Genomic DNA, 13,755 nt, shown 5'->3' with positions numbered 1-13,755 from the left:
AAAAAAAAGGAGCATCTTCTGCAGACATCTGGAAAAAGAATTAAGGAAGAGACTAGTGAAGTGCTTTGTGGGGAATGTGTCATATGAGGCAGAAACAAGGACATTACGACAAGTGAAGAGAAACGACTAGAAGCATTTGAAATGTGAATATGGAGAAGAGTGGAGTGTGTGAAATGGACAGAATAAGAAATGAACCTGCATTGGAAAGAGTGGGTGAAGAAAGAATGATGCTTCAACTAATCAGGAAGAGAACCATTTGCAGTGGATGAATGGTGAGACTTTCAGACTGCCACGCAGACGGCCCTGGTTCGATTCCTGGTTAGGTCTGGGATTTTTTTCAACGGTGGACAAGGTCGCAGTTGGGGTTTTTCCTGGGGTTCTCCTGTTTTTCCCCAAATTAGGCATTTACATCATTCCATCGCCATTTCTCCATTTCATTATCATTCCGTAGCGTTCCCCAAACGCTGGCTGGCCACACATGGAGGGGGTTGGTCTAGGGATGAGTGGGGTTGCCTGCTCGAAACCTGGACCAGAGAACCTTAGTGTGGTCGGCCAGTGTGGGTTTGGGAATGCGTCACCAGGGAGTTAGCGCAATAGATCTGAACAAGGTCGCAGTGCTGGGCCATAGTGCCCCCCCCCTCCATTAAATTCAATTCAATCAGGAAGAGAAAAAGGAATTGGTTAGGTCACTGGCCGAGAAGCAACTGCCTACTGAAGGGTGCGCTGGAAGAAATAGTGAATGAGAGAAGAATTCGAGACAGATGCAGAGACAAAGAGGAAGACAGAAAATAGGAAAGATTGGAGAATGCTGGGTAGAACACTATGTATGTATGTACTTTACTTTCCCCAATCAGCAACTTAAAGCTTCCCTTAAATGCTTCTTCAACTGCACCTCGTAATCTGTTCTCAGAATCTTTAAATGTTGCTTTATCTAACCTTTTTGTCCTGTTCCAAACTGCTGAGTCTCCATCCTTCTTCTTAATCACTTCTTCCTTCTCTTCACTTCCATTTATTCTCCCCTCACTTTCCACTCCTGCTTTGTTATTGCCACTTTTTCCCCACATCCTTCTTCCGTGCACCTGTGTTATTTATGTCGCTCTTCTTCACAGTCTGCCTCTTGTACAACGCACTTAATACATTCCTTTCTAAGCTTTTCTTTTTCAGCAGATTCTACTTCCCTCTTCTTGGTTTGCTGACTTCATTCATCACTCACATTTTGATTGAGCTGTTTCCTGTTCCATTCTCGACATCAATTTCATGGATGTTCCTGACATCGGTTACAGATCACATCTTCATTACATCTGTGCCATCACTATCCACTCCTCTCCTTAAGCTACATTCGAAGTTTAGCTCCAAAACTATTCGCTGTTTTGGACCTGAAGATTGTTTGATTCTTGGCCATGGATCTTCATTTTTTCCTAAATTTAAATTGCTCTTTTCTAATGCTATCTGAATTTCTTTATCTTCTCTCTACATAAATGTCTTTTCTACTTTAGCTTCACCTTCTTCAGTTCCTTGTTCACTGTTTTTCTCCTCGCTGTTCCTTATTCCTGCTGCTACATACTTGCATGTTTCTCTATCCCTAATTATTCAGGGTGGTTTTCGTTTTTCATACAGAACTCTAAGTTGTAAAATTTCCATTTACTTTTAATTTGTCAGTGTACAGTTTTATGAAATGACCTTTATTCCTAGCTGCTTTCATAAAAGGGATAGCAGCTTCCTTCTCTTTCTCACTTTGTAGATCAGGTCCATTTCTACTCTCATCATGGAACCAGTAAGTTGTTTTAAATTGTTCAGAATGAATTTCTAATCCTCATATCCATAAAACACACGAGGATTGGTCTGTTGTAACTTTTCCCAAGCCTCTATGTTTGCTCTGTGTGCAACATACGTTGCACCCTGTCTCGAAAGTTTCCAAACTGTGTTCGTGTCCTATTTATTCAACATCTAAGGTATCATCAAATTCATTTTCTTTTTTTATTTTCGAATTAGGTATTTTTTTTCCTACATTTTTTTAATTCTCGCTTAGTAGACTAACTCTCAAGCTTTTCATGTTATTTTTCACTTTTAGTCTAGAGTTTTCTATTGTCTGGTTCTTCTACTTTTGTTCCTTTTGATTTGATACTACAATACTATTCTTCGACCCTTTGTCAAAATATTCATCCACTCCACGCTATCACATGTTGTGCAAACTTTGCCATCTTGCACCTTTGGTATATCATACTATTTTTTTATAATATTATTCGTAGGGTATTGCCCTCTATACTTGATCAGCTAGAGCTGTCTTTGCATGCAACTGCACACTCCCAGTTGTTGCTGTGGACTGTATATAATTTATGTAACAACAGCAAGCAATCACTTGAAAGCTTACAGGAGAATGTATAATAGAAGATCTAGGAATCATCATTTTCGGAATGTTCATATTCTGTATTTTATACATCATTTGAAGAGTTTGTGGCTGACCCTCTGACACAGAAGAACATAGAAACCAGCAGTAGAATACTATTCCAAGTCTCCTTGCAAAATTATCTTTCAGTTGTGCATAAACACCTTATATTAACAAGATGTCAAAAACAGAGCATATAATTTAATACATCTTGATTACACAACTTTTAACACTATATCACTTCGGAATATGTTATATAGGTTAGTTAAAAGTCCCGCACCACCTAAATAACTTATGAAGCATGTGGTTCAGGACATGAAACTTGGTGTGTGGGGATAACCATATACTAAGAACTCAATAATTGTATTACCGAGTTTTTCTACTTCCAGTTTAACTGGAAGTAACTCCAACTCTCTTAATTTAAATTGAACACCCAATATATATTTTTTATTTTTGAATAATGCTCATTAAGAGCTTTTGAAAAAGTACCCACACTTGATACTTCTGTACAAATTCAGTGTTGCTAAATCAAGAAAACTAAAAAGTGTAGGTCTAACGAATAATACGAGTAAAACACTTCTTGTGTTTACTTTGATTTGACTCTTCTTTGTTTATCTCCATGGAATACAGGTAAAATGCTTCTTTTGTTTAGCCTACTGTAATTTGATTGTCCATTGTTTATTTCCTGGAAACATTTTTATTGATACAGACATTTTATTTATGAAATTGAATCTGACATTCTAGTGTGTTAATTAATTCTGTCTGATGTTGAGCGAAAGGAAAAGAATTCAAATTTTAATGATTTTTGGCTAAGAAGACAGACTACAGTCTCATCAAGAGGCGGTGAATTTATTTAGTGGTATGCATCCGGATCGCAATCCAATTCCACATACAACAGTGGCAAGGATCATAAGGAAATTCACTGAAACTGGAAGCGTAAAGGACTTACCAAGATCAGGTCGCCCAAAAAGTGCAACTAATGATAATACTTCATTGGACGTTCTCCTCCATGTGCAAGAAAATCCAAAAGTATCTACTACAAATAATTGGCATTAGAATCTAATATAAGCCAAAGTTTCGCAATGAAAATCCTTAAAAGTGCCAAGCAACATCCTTATAAAATTCTACTTTGTAGGAACTTTCAGAGGACGATCCCAACAGAAGAATGCTGTTTTGTGAATTAATGATAGAGTGCATTAACAACAATCCGCCTTTTCTTAGACAAATTGTATTCTCAGATGAAGCCACACTCTGCCTGAGTGGATTTGTCAAAAGACACAAGTTCCGATACTAGTCAGATGTAAATCCACAATGGATGGAGGAGAACCACACACAGTATCCACAGAAACTTAATGTTTGGGCTGGTATTATTGGTGACCATATTATTGGTCCTTTCCTCTTTAGAGAAATGCTAAATTCTAATAGATACTTGGATTTTCTCCAAAATCTAGTAATACCAGCAATCACAACTTGTTTCCACATCCAGTCAACCATCGTCTACCCAGAGATGGCATCTATTTCCAACAAGATGGAGCTCCTGCTCACTATGGACAGAATGTTCGTGAGCATTTAGACCAGGTTTTTCCACAATGATGGATTGATAGGAGAAGTCACATAGACTAGCCAGCTAGATCCCCAGATTTGTTGCCTTTGGACTTCTTTTTGTGGGGCCATTTGAAGCCAGTAGTATATCGAGAAAGACCCAACTACTTAGAAGATCTGGAGCATCGAATAATGGAAGTGGTACAAGATATTCCTAAAGCCTGGTTAAATCATTCCTTACATGGTTTCTATGATCGACTGGCACACTGTCAATCAGCTGAAGGCTACCTGTTTGAACACAGAATTTAGAAGATGAGTTAGCTTTGTTTTGTTTTTGTTAAGGAAGGAGTATTTTATTATTAATTTAATATTCAATACAGTTTTCTGTTTTCTTGATTTAGCAACATTGAATTTTTACAGAAGTATCAAGTGTGAGTACTTTTTGAAAAGCTCTTAATGAGCATTATGCGAAAAAGAAATATATATATATATATATATGTTGGGTGTTCAATTTAAAATAAGAAAGTTGAAGTTACTTCTGGTTAAACCGGAAGTAGAAAACCTCATTAATGCAATTATTGAGTTCTTAATATATGGTTATTCCCACACACCAAGTTTCATGTCACTGAACCACATGCTTCAAAAGTTATTTAGGTGCTTCGGGACTTTTACCTAACCTGTATATCTTTCGCGTGTTAAATATTACAGTACCTGGTTAACTAGTTTCAGCCTAAATTTAAAAGTCATGTTGAGGTTTCAGCCTGTTATGGGCCATTTTCAGAACTAGTTGGTGCTGGTCATGGCGCCTTTTGTTTGTGTTTTGTGTGGGGGTGTGTTTGTGTAGTGTAATGTGGAATCAAAGAGTGTGTGTGTTCTGAAATTGAGTTGTGTGTTGAGAATTTCATTTGGATATGTTTTTATGTGTCTATATATTTTGTATTGTTCTAGTGTGTTTAGTTTCTGGCTTTTTGGTTGAATATGTAGAATTTCCATGTCTGTGTTTATGTCTCTGTAGGTGTGGTTAGCATTTGTGATGTGTTCTGCATATGTGGAAGTGTTTTGTAGTTTTGTTACGGCTGTGCTGTGTTCTTTGTAGGGTGTTTGAAATAATCTGCCTCTCTGTCCTATGTAGAAGTTTTTGCAGGTGTTGCATTTGAGTTTGTATACGCCTGTGTGGTTGTATTTGTTTGTTTGTGTTGTTTTTGTGTTGAGATGTTTTTGTAAAGTAGTATTTGTTTTGTATGCGATGTTGTGATTTAATTTTATTTCTTGAATGAGGTTGCAGTCTTGTGTGTGTTTTTGTTTTCGTTAGTCTGATGTATTTTTTGTGTTCTTGTGTTTGTGTTGTATTCTTATGTTTTTGTGATTATGTTTTGTCTTTCTTATTATGTTGTCTATTATGTTAGGGTTGTATCCATTTTCTTGTGCTATGTATTTGATTGTGTTTAGCACCAATGTTATCACAGTTAGATCTCTCCCCAGTAGAAGCCTTAGCAATACCCATTGCAGGAGATGCAATGAGCATGAAACATTAAAACATTATCCCACGTGCTAGGTTTCTGGCCTCAGGGCGAATTACTGCGAATTGACAGACATAACACAGTCCACTCAATAATTATTGCTAACAGATTAAGGGAATATGGTGAATACGAAGTATATGAGGAAGTTCAATGTCTTTCTATGGAAGGATGTACATGGCGTGCTGACATCATAATAATTGACCGAGATAAAAGAACTGGTCTCATTCTTGACCCCTCTGTAAGTTTCGAAATTAATGAAGATCAACCAAAGCAGGTACATGAAGAGAAACACGCTATTTACCGTCCATGCTGTGATGATCTCAGTCATAAATATAATATTCAAGATTGGAATGTCATTGGACTTATGTTTGGTGCACGAGGAACACTTCCCAAATTTACATTAGAGATCTTCAGAAAATTAAAAGGTTCCTGATAAGACTCTTCTGACAATTGCATCAACAATTTTAAAATCTTCATTGAACATCATCAATCACCATCTCTATCCATCTTTATAATATTCAATGTATATTATTTATTTTCAATAAATGTTTATCGTTTTGATAGCTACCACATCTTGTTGCAGAATATTCTTTTTTAAAATTTCATTATGTTTTTTTAACATTAATTTACATTTTCTTTTTTGTTCATATGAATTGATTAGGATGCCGATATTTTAAATCCAAGATTTGGACAGCTATCATGTATTTTAATTGATCTGATTATTGTCTGTCTGTCTGTCAGTTCATTTGTTTTTTGTATTAAATATTGCAAAGAATTGTACAAATAGATACTTGTACTTGAAAAATTTATAGATGCAGTACCTAAAAACGAATCCTTGTGTTAAAATAATGGAGAATTTACTGAGCAGAATCATTTAAATTTTGTAACTGAAAACTATGTTTACAGATTGTCTTGACGTTGTTAGTTGATTTGTGTGCTGTAAGTGTTATATTAATACATTTTGTTATACAGGAAAACTCAGGGCCTGAGATATTGAGTGAAGATGGTGACTATTCTGTAGTTCGTTTACGTCGACCACTTGCTGATACAATTGCTACACACTGTGATAGAATTCGTGATGCTGTGCAAGGACTCATTGAAACGTACTGCCATGCATTTAGGGTTGATTTTCAACTCAACTCCCGAGCAGAGCTGCCAACAAGTGAGTATTTTCTTAATTACTTTCCCATTGTACAAAGTGCTGTATAAAGTACAGTAGAATGCCTCTTATTCGGAAACTATGCAGCACAGCCAATGCCAGATAACCAATTTGCTGGTTAATTGGAAAATAATTTTATAGATTATATGAGTTTTTCAGGCTTTCATGGTGAGTATTATCAGAATTAGACTTTTGGATATTCCACCATGTCCTGAAATTTGCCATTTCCAACATTTCGAAACTACATACAGGTTCCATCATCAGAGCAGATAGGTGAGACCAGAGGGCTCAGTTGTCTGGCATAATAAGCCCAACAGAATAGACGACCACTCTAGTCTTACCAATCTGCTGTGATGATGGATTCTGTATGTAGTTCTGAAACGTTGGAAATGTCAAGTTCCAAGACATGGTGGAATAGCCAAAAGCCTAATTCTGAATTTTATAGATTATTTAAAGACATATTGGTACACTCATACAGAAGTTCCGCTGTTTTACAACTGCTATTTTCAAACTTAACTAGATCACTAAATGATTATCTCGGAAATTTTATGGACTGTGGCCATAAATTAACTGCTCTGTCATTTGTCAAGTGGAAAAGAAAGTAGTTATTACTCACGTAACAGCTGTTTAACATCGTCAGTTTGTGATAACATCACATCCAGTCGGCTTGTTTATACTGCATATGTAAGTTAGGTTAGGTTACATTACTGAGGTCTTTAAGGAGTCTTAAAGGAGACAGATTGTCTGTGGAGGCAACACAGGTTCTTTCCCCCTTTAAAAATGGCGGCTTCCAACCTCACTTCCTGATGCGAAGTTAGTGATTTTGGTAATTTTGAAATCTGTGGTTTCTGCACCCAAAAGTAGCAAATGACATAGGTACTTTGTGATAACGTCACACTAGGTATGTGTACTGGACATCTTCACAGCATATAAGAGAAATCTGTGGAGCAAACACAGGTTCTTGTACACTTTAAAAATGGAAGTTTTCAGTGTCACTTTCTGATGCAAAGTTAGCGATCTAGAATGGCTGTTTCATTGCTTCACTTGTGCTGACATATGTAATACTGCCATCTAGTGGGTAGTGATAGCTTCAGATGCCTCATATAAAAATGTAGGTTGCTACGTCTGTTTGTAACTTACTCATATTTACTGACTCTCCTCGGGTTTTCATTTTTGTTTATGTTAATAAAATGTGCCGTTGTTTTAGAATCTCTGGTTATTTGGTTGCCGAATATGAGGGATTTCACTCTATTGTGATTCTTAACAAAATCAATTTTCAAATTTTCATGGACCTAAAGTTTTCAGCATTCCTGATACTAATAATCTGGTTTTGGGAGTGGTATCTGTCCGCCCATCTGCCTTTCACCCACCTTTCCGTCTGCCTGCCTGCCTGCCTGTGTCTGTCTGTCTGTGCCTTGAACTTTTAGGTCGATTTGTTGATTTTTCATTTAGAAATATAAAGTATGTATGAAGAGTTCAGAGCCATAGTGGGTCAAATGCCATTTATTAAAAACAGAGAAACCAAAGGGTTAAATTTAAGTGAATACCATAATTTAATGAAGATTACCATATCATTTAGCTTTAATGTACATACTTTATATTACTTGCAATATGTTTCATTATATTATGGTAATCACTCAATTTTAAACTTTGTTTTCTCGGTTTTTAATATATGGCGCTTAGCTCAATATGGCTCTAAACACTTCATGTGTGTGTATGCGTGCATGTGTGCGCGCATACAGAGGGTGCCAAAAAATGCATACACACTTCAAGCAAAGAAAAAATTATGTTAACATAACAAAGCTGAATGCACACAAACAGAAAATGTTGAGCCCTAATCGTCTTAGAGTTTTACAGTTACAACAGTTGCTCAAAATGCTCACCATGGGCATCAACACACTTCTGAGTACTTTGAACTACTGTTCGAGCAATGTTTGTGAAAGTGTCCTCAACGATTGCAGCACATACCGTTTCAATTTCTTCCCGAAGTGCTGCCAGTGTAGCTGGTTTTCTGCTGTATACAACATTCTTAAGAGTCCCCCATAGGTAAAAGTTCAATGGAGTTAGATCTGGAGAATGCGGTGGAAACTCAATTGGACCTCTTCGTCCTATCCAGTGCCCTGGAAGATTGTCATCAAGGTACGCACGTATATCTTGGTAGTAATGTGGTGGTCCACCATCCTGTTGGAAGTAAAATTCCTCATTTCCATAGAGTGTATGAATGGCGAGTAAGACGAATGTGCGTAACATGTTCAGGTACACTTGTTTCATCAAAAAAGAATGGTCCAATTAGACCCCTAGATGACAACCCACACCAGATATTAATTTCAGGTAAATTAACAGCCTTTTCCACAAAAACATGTGGATTGTTTGCACACCAGTAGACACAGTTCAGTTATGCTGGTTAACAGTTCCATTCAACTTAAATTGTGCCTCATCAGACCAAACAACTTTCCCTACGAAGGCCTCATCCTCTTGCACCATGTTCCGAAACCATCACATCCAATCAGGGTCATCTTCATTTAATGCATGCAAAAGTCTTGGGATGAAAACTTTCAACTTTGCTGTTTTAATAATATGACGTATGCTGGTTCTGCTAATCTCAGTCTCACATGCACATTGCTTTGTAGATTTCTGCAATGAGTGCTCAAAACGTTCCAAAACCATAGCCGAGGATGCAGGGCTTGTTGATGTCCGAGGTCTCCCAGATCTGCCCTTGTAAACATCGCATACGGTACCATGAGTCTCTAATTTGTCATGAATGTGTCCAATTGTTAATCGCGTTGGTGGTTCTGTTCTGTACTCACGTCTTCATTGCCGTTGAACTTCAACAACATTCTCAGTTCTCCAATACCACTTAACATTGCTTTCTGCTAGTCAAACGATAATCTTGGCTCCATTTTGTTGTTGATTGACCTGTCGCACAGCAATGCTAACATAATGTATGTGAGTTTTATCTGTTTACAGGACATCATACTACATATTACTAGGGAGTGGATTTTTTTGTGCTAAAAAGTACGAAAATATTTGCTAAAAATAAAAAAAATATATATTTTTTTTATATATGACAAAATACCTTACATAGCTTGAAAAAAAATGTTAACTCACCAACCACACTTGAGTATCAGTTGCTAGTAGTTGGCTGAGAATTGCAGTGAAGAAGAAAGGCCATTTCCAAATTCTCTATCACAAATGCATATCGAGTATCTCTGAACAATGACTTATACTGTGAAAACATCACAAGACGTCAGATATGCATATTTAAAGAGAGGAATGCCATAAACACATACACCTTCAATTTCACCTATAGGTACACCCTCCAATACTTGAGTAACTTCACACATTTTTTTATATCCGCTCTTTTTCCCAAACACATTCTGGAATTTGTCTCTTAGTACTTGTACTTCTGAACCTGGTAGCAAGTCTAGTTTAATTTCCACGGCATGCACCTCCCTAACTGTTTCAGACAACAGGTTTGTAGATGTTTCGAGTTTTTTTATGGTGTCACACAAAAAACTTAGATTTGCTGATAGGAAAGACAAATCGTTTTTTAAACAACCATCTTTCAGTATATCTTGAAGGATATCGATTGACGAAGCGTCGCTTTTGTCCAGCTCATTCACAACAGACACAAAACTTTCAAAATTGTTTGCATAATATACAACGGCACTTAGCCATGTACCCCAGTGTGTGACCACGGGCAAAGGAGGAAGAGGAAGATCTGGATATTTCTGTTTGAACACATCAATTCTTGAGGGTGATTTAACGAATACCTTTTTTCCATTTGACATCAACTTATCCACTTTGGGGTACAGAGCTTGCCTAGTTTCACATAACCTGTTTAGAACATGGACCACACACGTTGCATGTATCATTTTTGGAAAGCTCACTATAAGGCCTTCAGCTGCTATTTTCATATATGCTGCACCATCTGTAAGTAGGAGTAATACATTGTCATACTTCAGCCCCTTCGGCCATAGTAAATGCATAGCTTCAATAAATAATCTAGCTACTGTGGCACGGTTTGCTGCAGGCATTTCTTTACACGCTAGCAAAAACGAATTTTCACAAGCAGTTTTGTCATTCTTTAACACAACAACAACGTTTCCTACTTTTCTACCACTTGAATCGGTTGTTTCGTCAATGCTCACTCACAGTTTTTCACTTTCACACACTGACCGAATTTTCCTCGTAACATTTTGGGAAATAATGTTTCCTTAATGTCGATTCCTCAGGAGGTTCGATGTTGATGCATTTAGTCAGGAAATTTTCACATTATTTAATTTCTGGAGTGGAATACCGGCTGCAAGAAATGCTGTGCATAAATCTAAGTAATATTGGGAACACTTTGACGGTCCTACGTTGGAAGAAGCTCTGGTCCACCTATTAGCACTTGCCGTGAATGCACATGTGAAGCAGCGGCAATGCGGGTACTTATTTGGTGGAGATTTAATTTCCTTTGGTCTAATTTTATTAAGATTATGAATTTGTGTATTAATAATTATAGCGAGAGAATCTATTTTTCGCTATAATTATTATAGAATTTTTTTTTTATTTATTGTTCTTATTTTAATAATTATGCTTTATTGTACTTTTGGAAGATTAAGAATATTTTCATTTTATTTATTTTTTGAAGGTAGCCTTATTCCAACCCTTTTTTTGCGCTTGTTTCCAGATAAATGTTGGGTTACCTGACAGCACTGATCTGCACTACTGATTTACCACACGGTTGGAAAAATAACACTTTTCCGTCGGTAGTAAAAATGTTTTTAAATTCATCTGCATATTGCTGAAGACGCGATCTTAAACTAGATTTGATTTTAGACATCTTATGGGGCTAATAGACACATGTCTTAACGTAAATGTTTCTAGCTACTGACTGACAGTGTCAGAGAAAAGTTTCCTATAGTCATGCCACTACGTCTACATTATGCAGCATATGCTTATGGCCCAATAACAGGGAATCACAACATGATGTATTGTCTTACTTGATAGGCATGAGCGAGAGGCGAGAGATTTGTTTAAATTAAATAATGTTTATATCCGACCTCTTATCTGTTGTGTTTCACAAACAAAGCGTGGAATGAAATCATCTTCAGCAACAATAAACATTCCTAATTACGTCTTGCAAGATCTGTCCTTCTTGTCCATTTTAATTTATTCTCTAATAATAACACTGATATGCTGCCTAGCAGTTCTCAGAACTTGAGGCGATAAAAAAAAATGGATCACGGATACACCACACAGTACTTAGAAACACGAAGCAACCAAGAATTCTTAAAAAGAACCAATAATTCTTAAAAAGATAACGTACTTCTGAGTGATATAATTGATTTAGTTTTAAAATATTTAAAAGTTCTTGTAAAAAATTATTTAAGTAAAAAAACTCAAAGATTTATGTGTTTATAATAGAAATTATTTAAGTAAAAAAAACTCAAATATGCGTTTATAATAGATTTCCTGAAAATATGTATTTACATAATTTTTTTGTGAAAATATGTGTCTTTATGTGAAATAAAATTCGAGTTTTCAACTTGAAACTTCATATTCGGAATTTGTAATTTTGTTAATTGTATTTTATCACTCGCAAAAGGAATATTTAATTACATAGGAATCCGCTCCCTAGTATACCTGGTAAGGTTTATCTTGTCTCAGTAGCAATAAAACCAAGTCCCAAATGAGGGTGGAGATTATAGGAGGGTTGTAAATTTTCAGGATTCCTTTCAAAACCTTATTATTGTACAGGCTGCCAGAACTCAGTTTCTTGAAAGACAAGCTCAGTGACAGAACTATACAGTACGAAGAGAGATATTTTGTTACTTTATTTTGTGGTACAGAATGTATCAACTAGTCCCTTCCACCACTGGCATCGCTTCACTCCCCCCATCACAATAACAACACAGACGAGGTAGGACATATCTCCTTTCTCTATCTTTTCACAGTGAGACAAGATTCATCACACAAGCTTTAATAATATATATCTTATATGTTAATACCAAAATAAAAGCATGTATAGCACCGAAATCAGTTCTATTTCATCAAAGAATGAGGCCCTTAATAATAATCTGTGGCTTGATAGCCCATGAAGGGCTAAGGGTGACCAGTGGACTGCTGACCTCACGTCAACATGCCTCAGCAGACATGGACCATTATCCAACCAATGCGGGGGGTATCATGTGGTCAACACGATGATCCTCTCAGTCATTATAGCTGGTTTTCAAAACTGAATTTCGATAGCTCCCAAAATTCATCATGATGCTGGGTGGACACCAGTTGCATACACTGGCTAAAATTTCATAAAAAAATCCTTCCCTATGAGGACTCAAACCAGAACTCATTCCATAATGTGGGTCCAAAGCATGATATCTTAGGCCTTGATGCTACAGCACAGGACCACTGACCCAATCATACCTCTAAATTATGCTTGAAATACCAAAAAACAATTAGAGAACAGTGAAGCTGAAGATAATGGAATGACCAGTCAGTCACCAGGTCTCCATCCAGTCAAGTTATTATAGGAGGAATTGAATCGCCATGTACAGAAGGTGTGTCCAACCCCCAATAAACACTTTGAGACATACTGGAAGATTTGTCTAAATAGATCCAGGCAAATATGATGCAGAAATTTATGCAGCAAATATCCACAATTGTAAAAAAAAGTTAATTTCTGTTAAGAATAACTTTTTCAACGAAAGGAATAGACATTCTATCTACAATAAGTAGTCTAAATTATTTTGCAATATTTTAATTAATTTATAGATTCGTTAATAAGAAATTCCAATCCATCATAAATTTGTATTTTTTCCTGTGTTAATTCCATTATTACATGATAAAAAGTTGATTGATAACTTTTGATTGGGAGTATATAATATTATTTATTATTGATGGGTATGTACAAGTGAATCAATGATTGCAGAAAGGACCTGAATCACATTTTTTTATGAAAGTCATTTCTTAGCAGATTTTGAATCTCTGTGCATAGAAAAGACCCTAGACTTCGGAGATCTAAAGTTGAAACCATGGGATTGAATTAATGGTTGAGTGCAGAAAGATCCAGAGTCCAGGACTGCGGTCCGTTATGTAACTCAAATGTCGGCTAACAGCTGTTTTACACACCACATATATTTTGTTTTATTGGGAATTTCATG

The 13,755-nt window shown here is 36.4% G+C and overlaps 1 protein-coding gene across 12 annotated transcripts in view; it reads left to right on the top strand.

Moving 5' to 3' along the window:
• Pi3K68D (phosphatidylinositol-4-phosphate 3-kinase catalytic subunit Pi3K68D) overlaps positions 1-13,755 on the top strand; it is a 987,208-nt gene that overhangs the window by 307,618 nt on the left and 665,835 nt on the right. For all 12 annotated transcript variants that reach the window (XR_011333110.1, XM_069831124.1, XM_069831122.1 and 9 more), the window contains one exon: positions 6,421-6,610. Coding sequence is in view for 11 of the 12 variants with exons in the window: in XM_069831124.1 (XP_069687225.1) it covers positions 6,421-6,610 (190 nt within the window). In the remaining variant the exon portion in view is untranslated. The remainder of the gene's footprint in view (positions 1-6,420; positions 6,611-13,755) is intronic.

Source organism: Periplaneta americana, chromosome 7 (genome assembly GCF_040183065.1).
Source record: "Periplaneta americana isolate PAMFEO1 chromosome 7, P.americana_PAMFEO1_priV1, whole genome shotgun sequence".
Classification (NCBI taxonomy): Eukaryota; Metazoa; Arthropoda; class Insecta; order Blattodea; family Blattidae; genus Periplaneta; species Periplaneta americana.
Note: the sequence above shows the minus strand (reverse complement) of the source record. Positions and strands in the feature narration are given on the sequence as shown.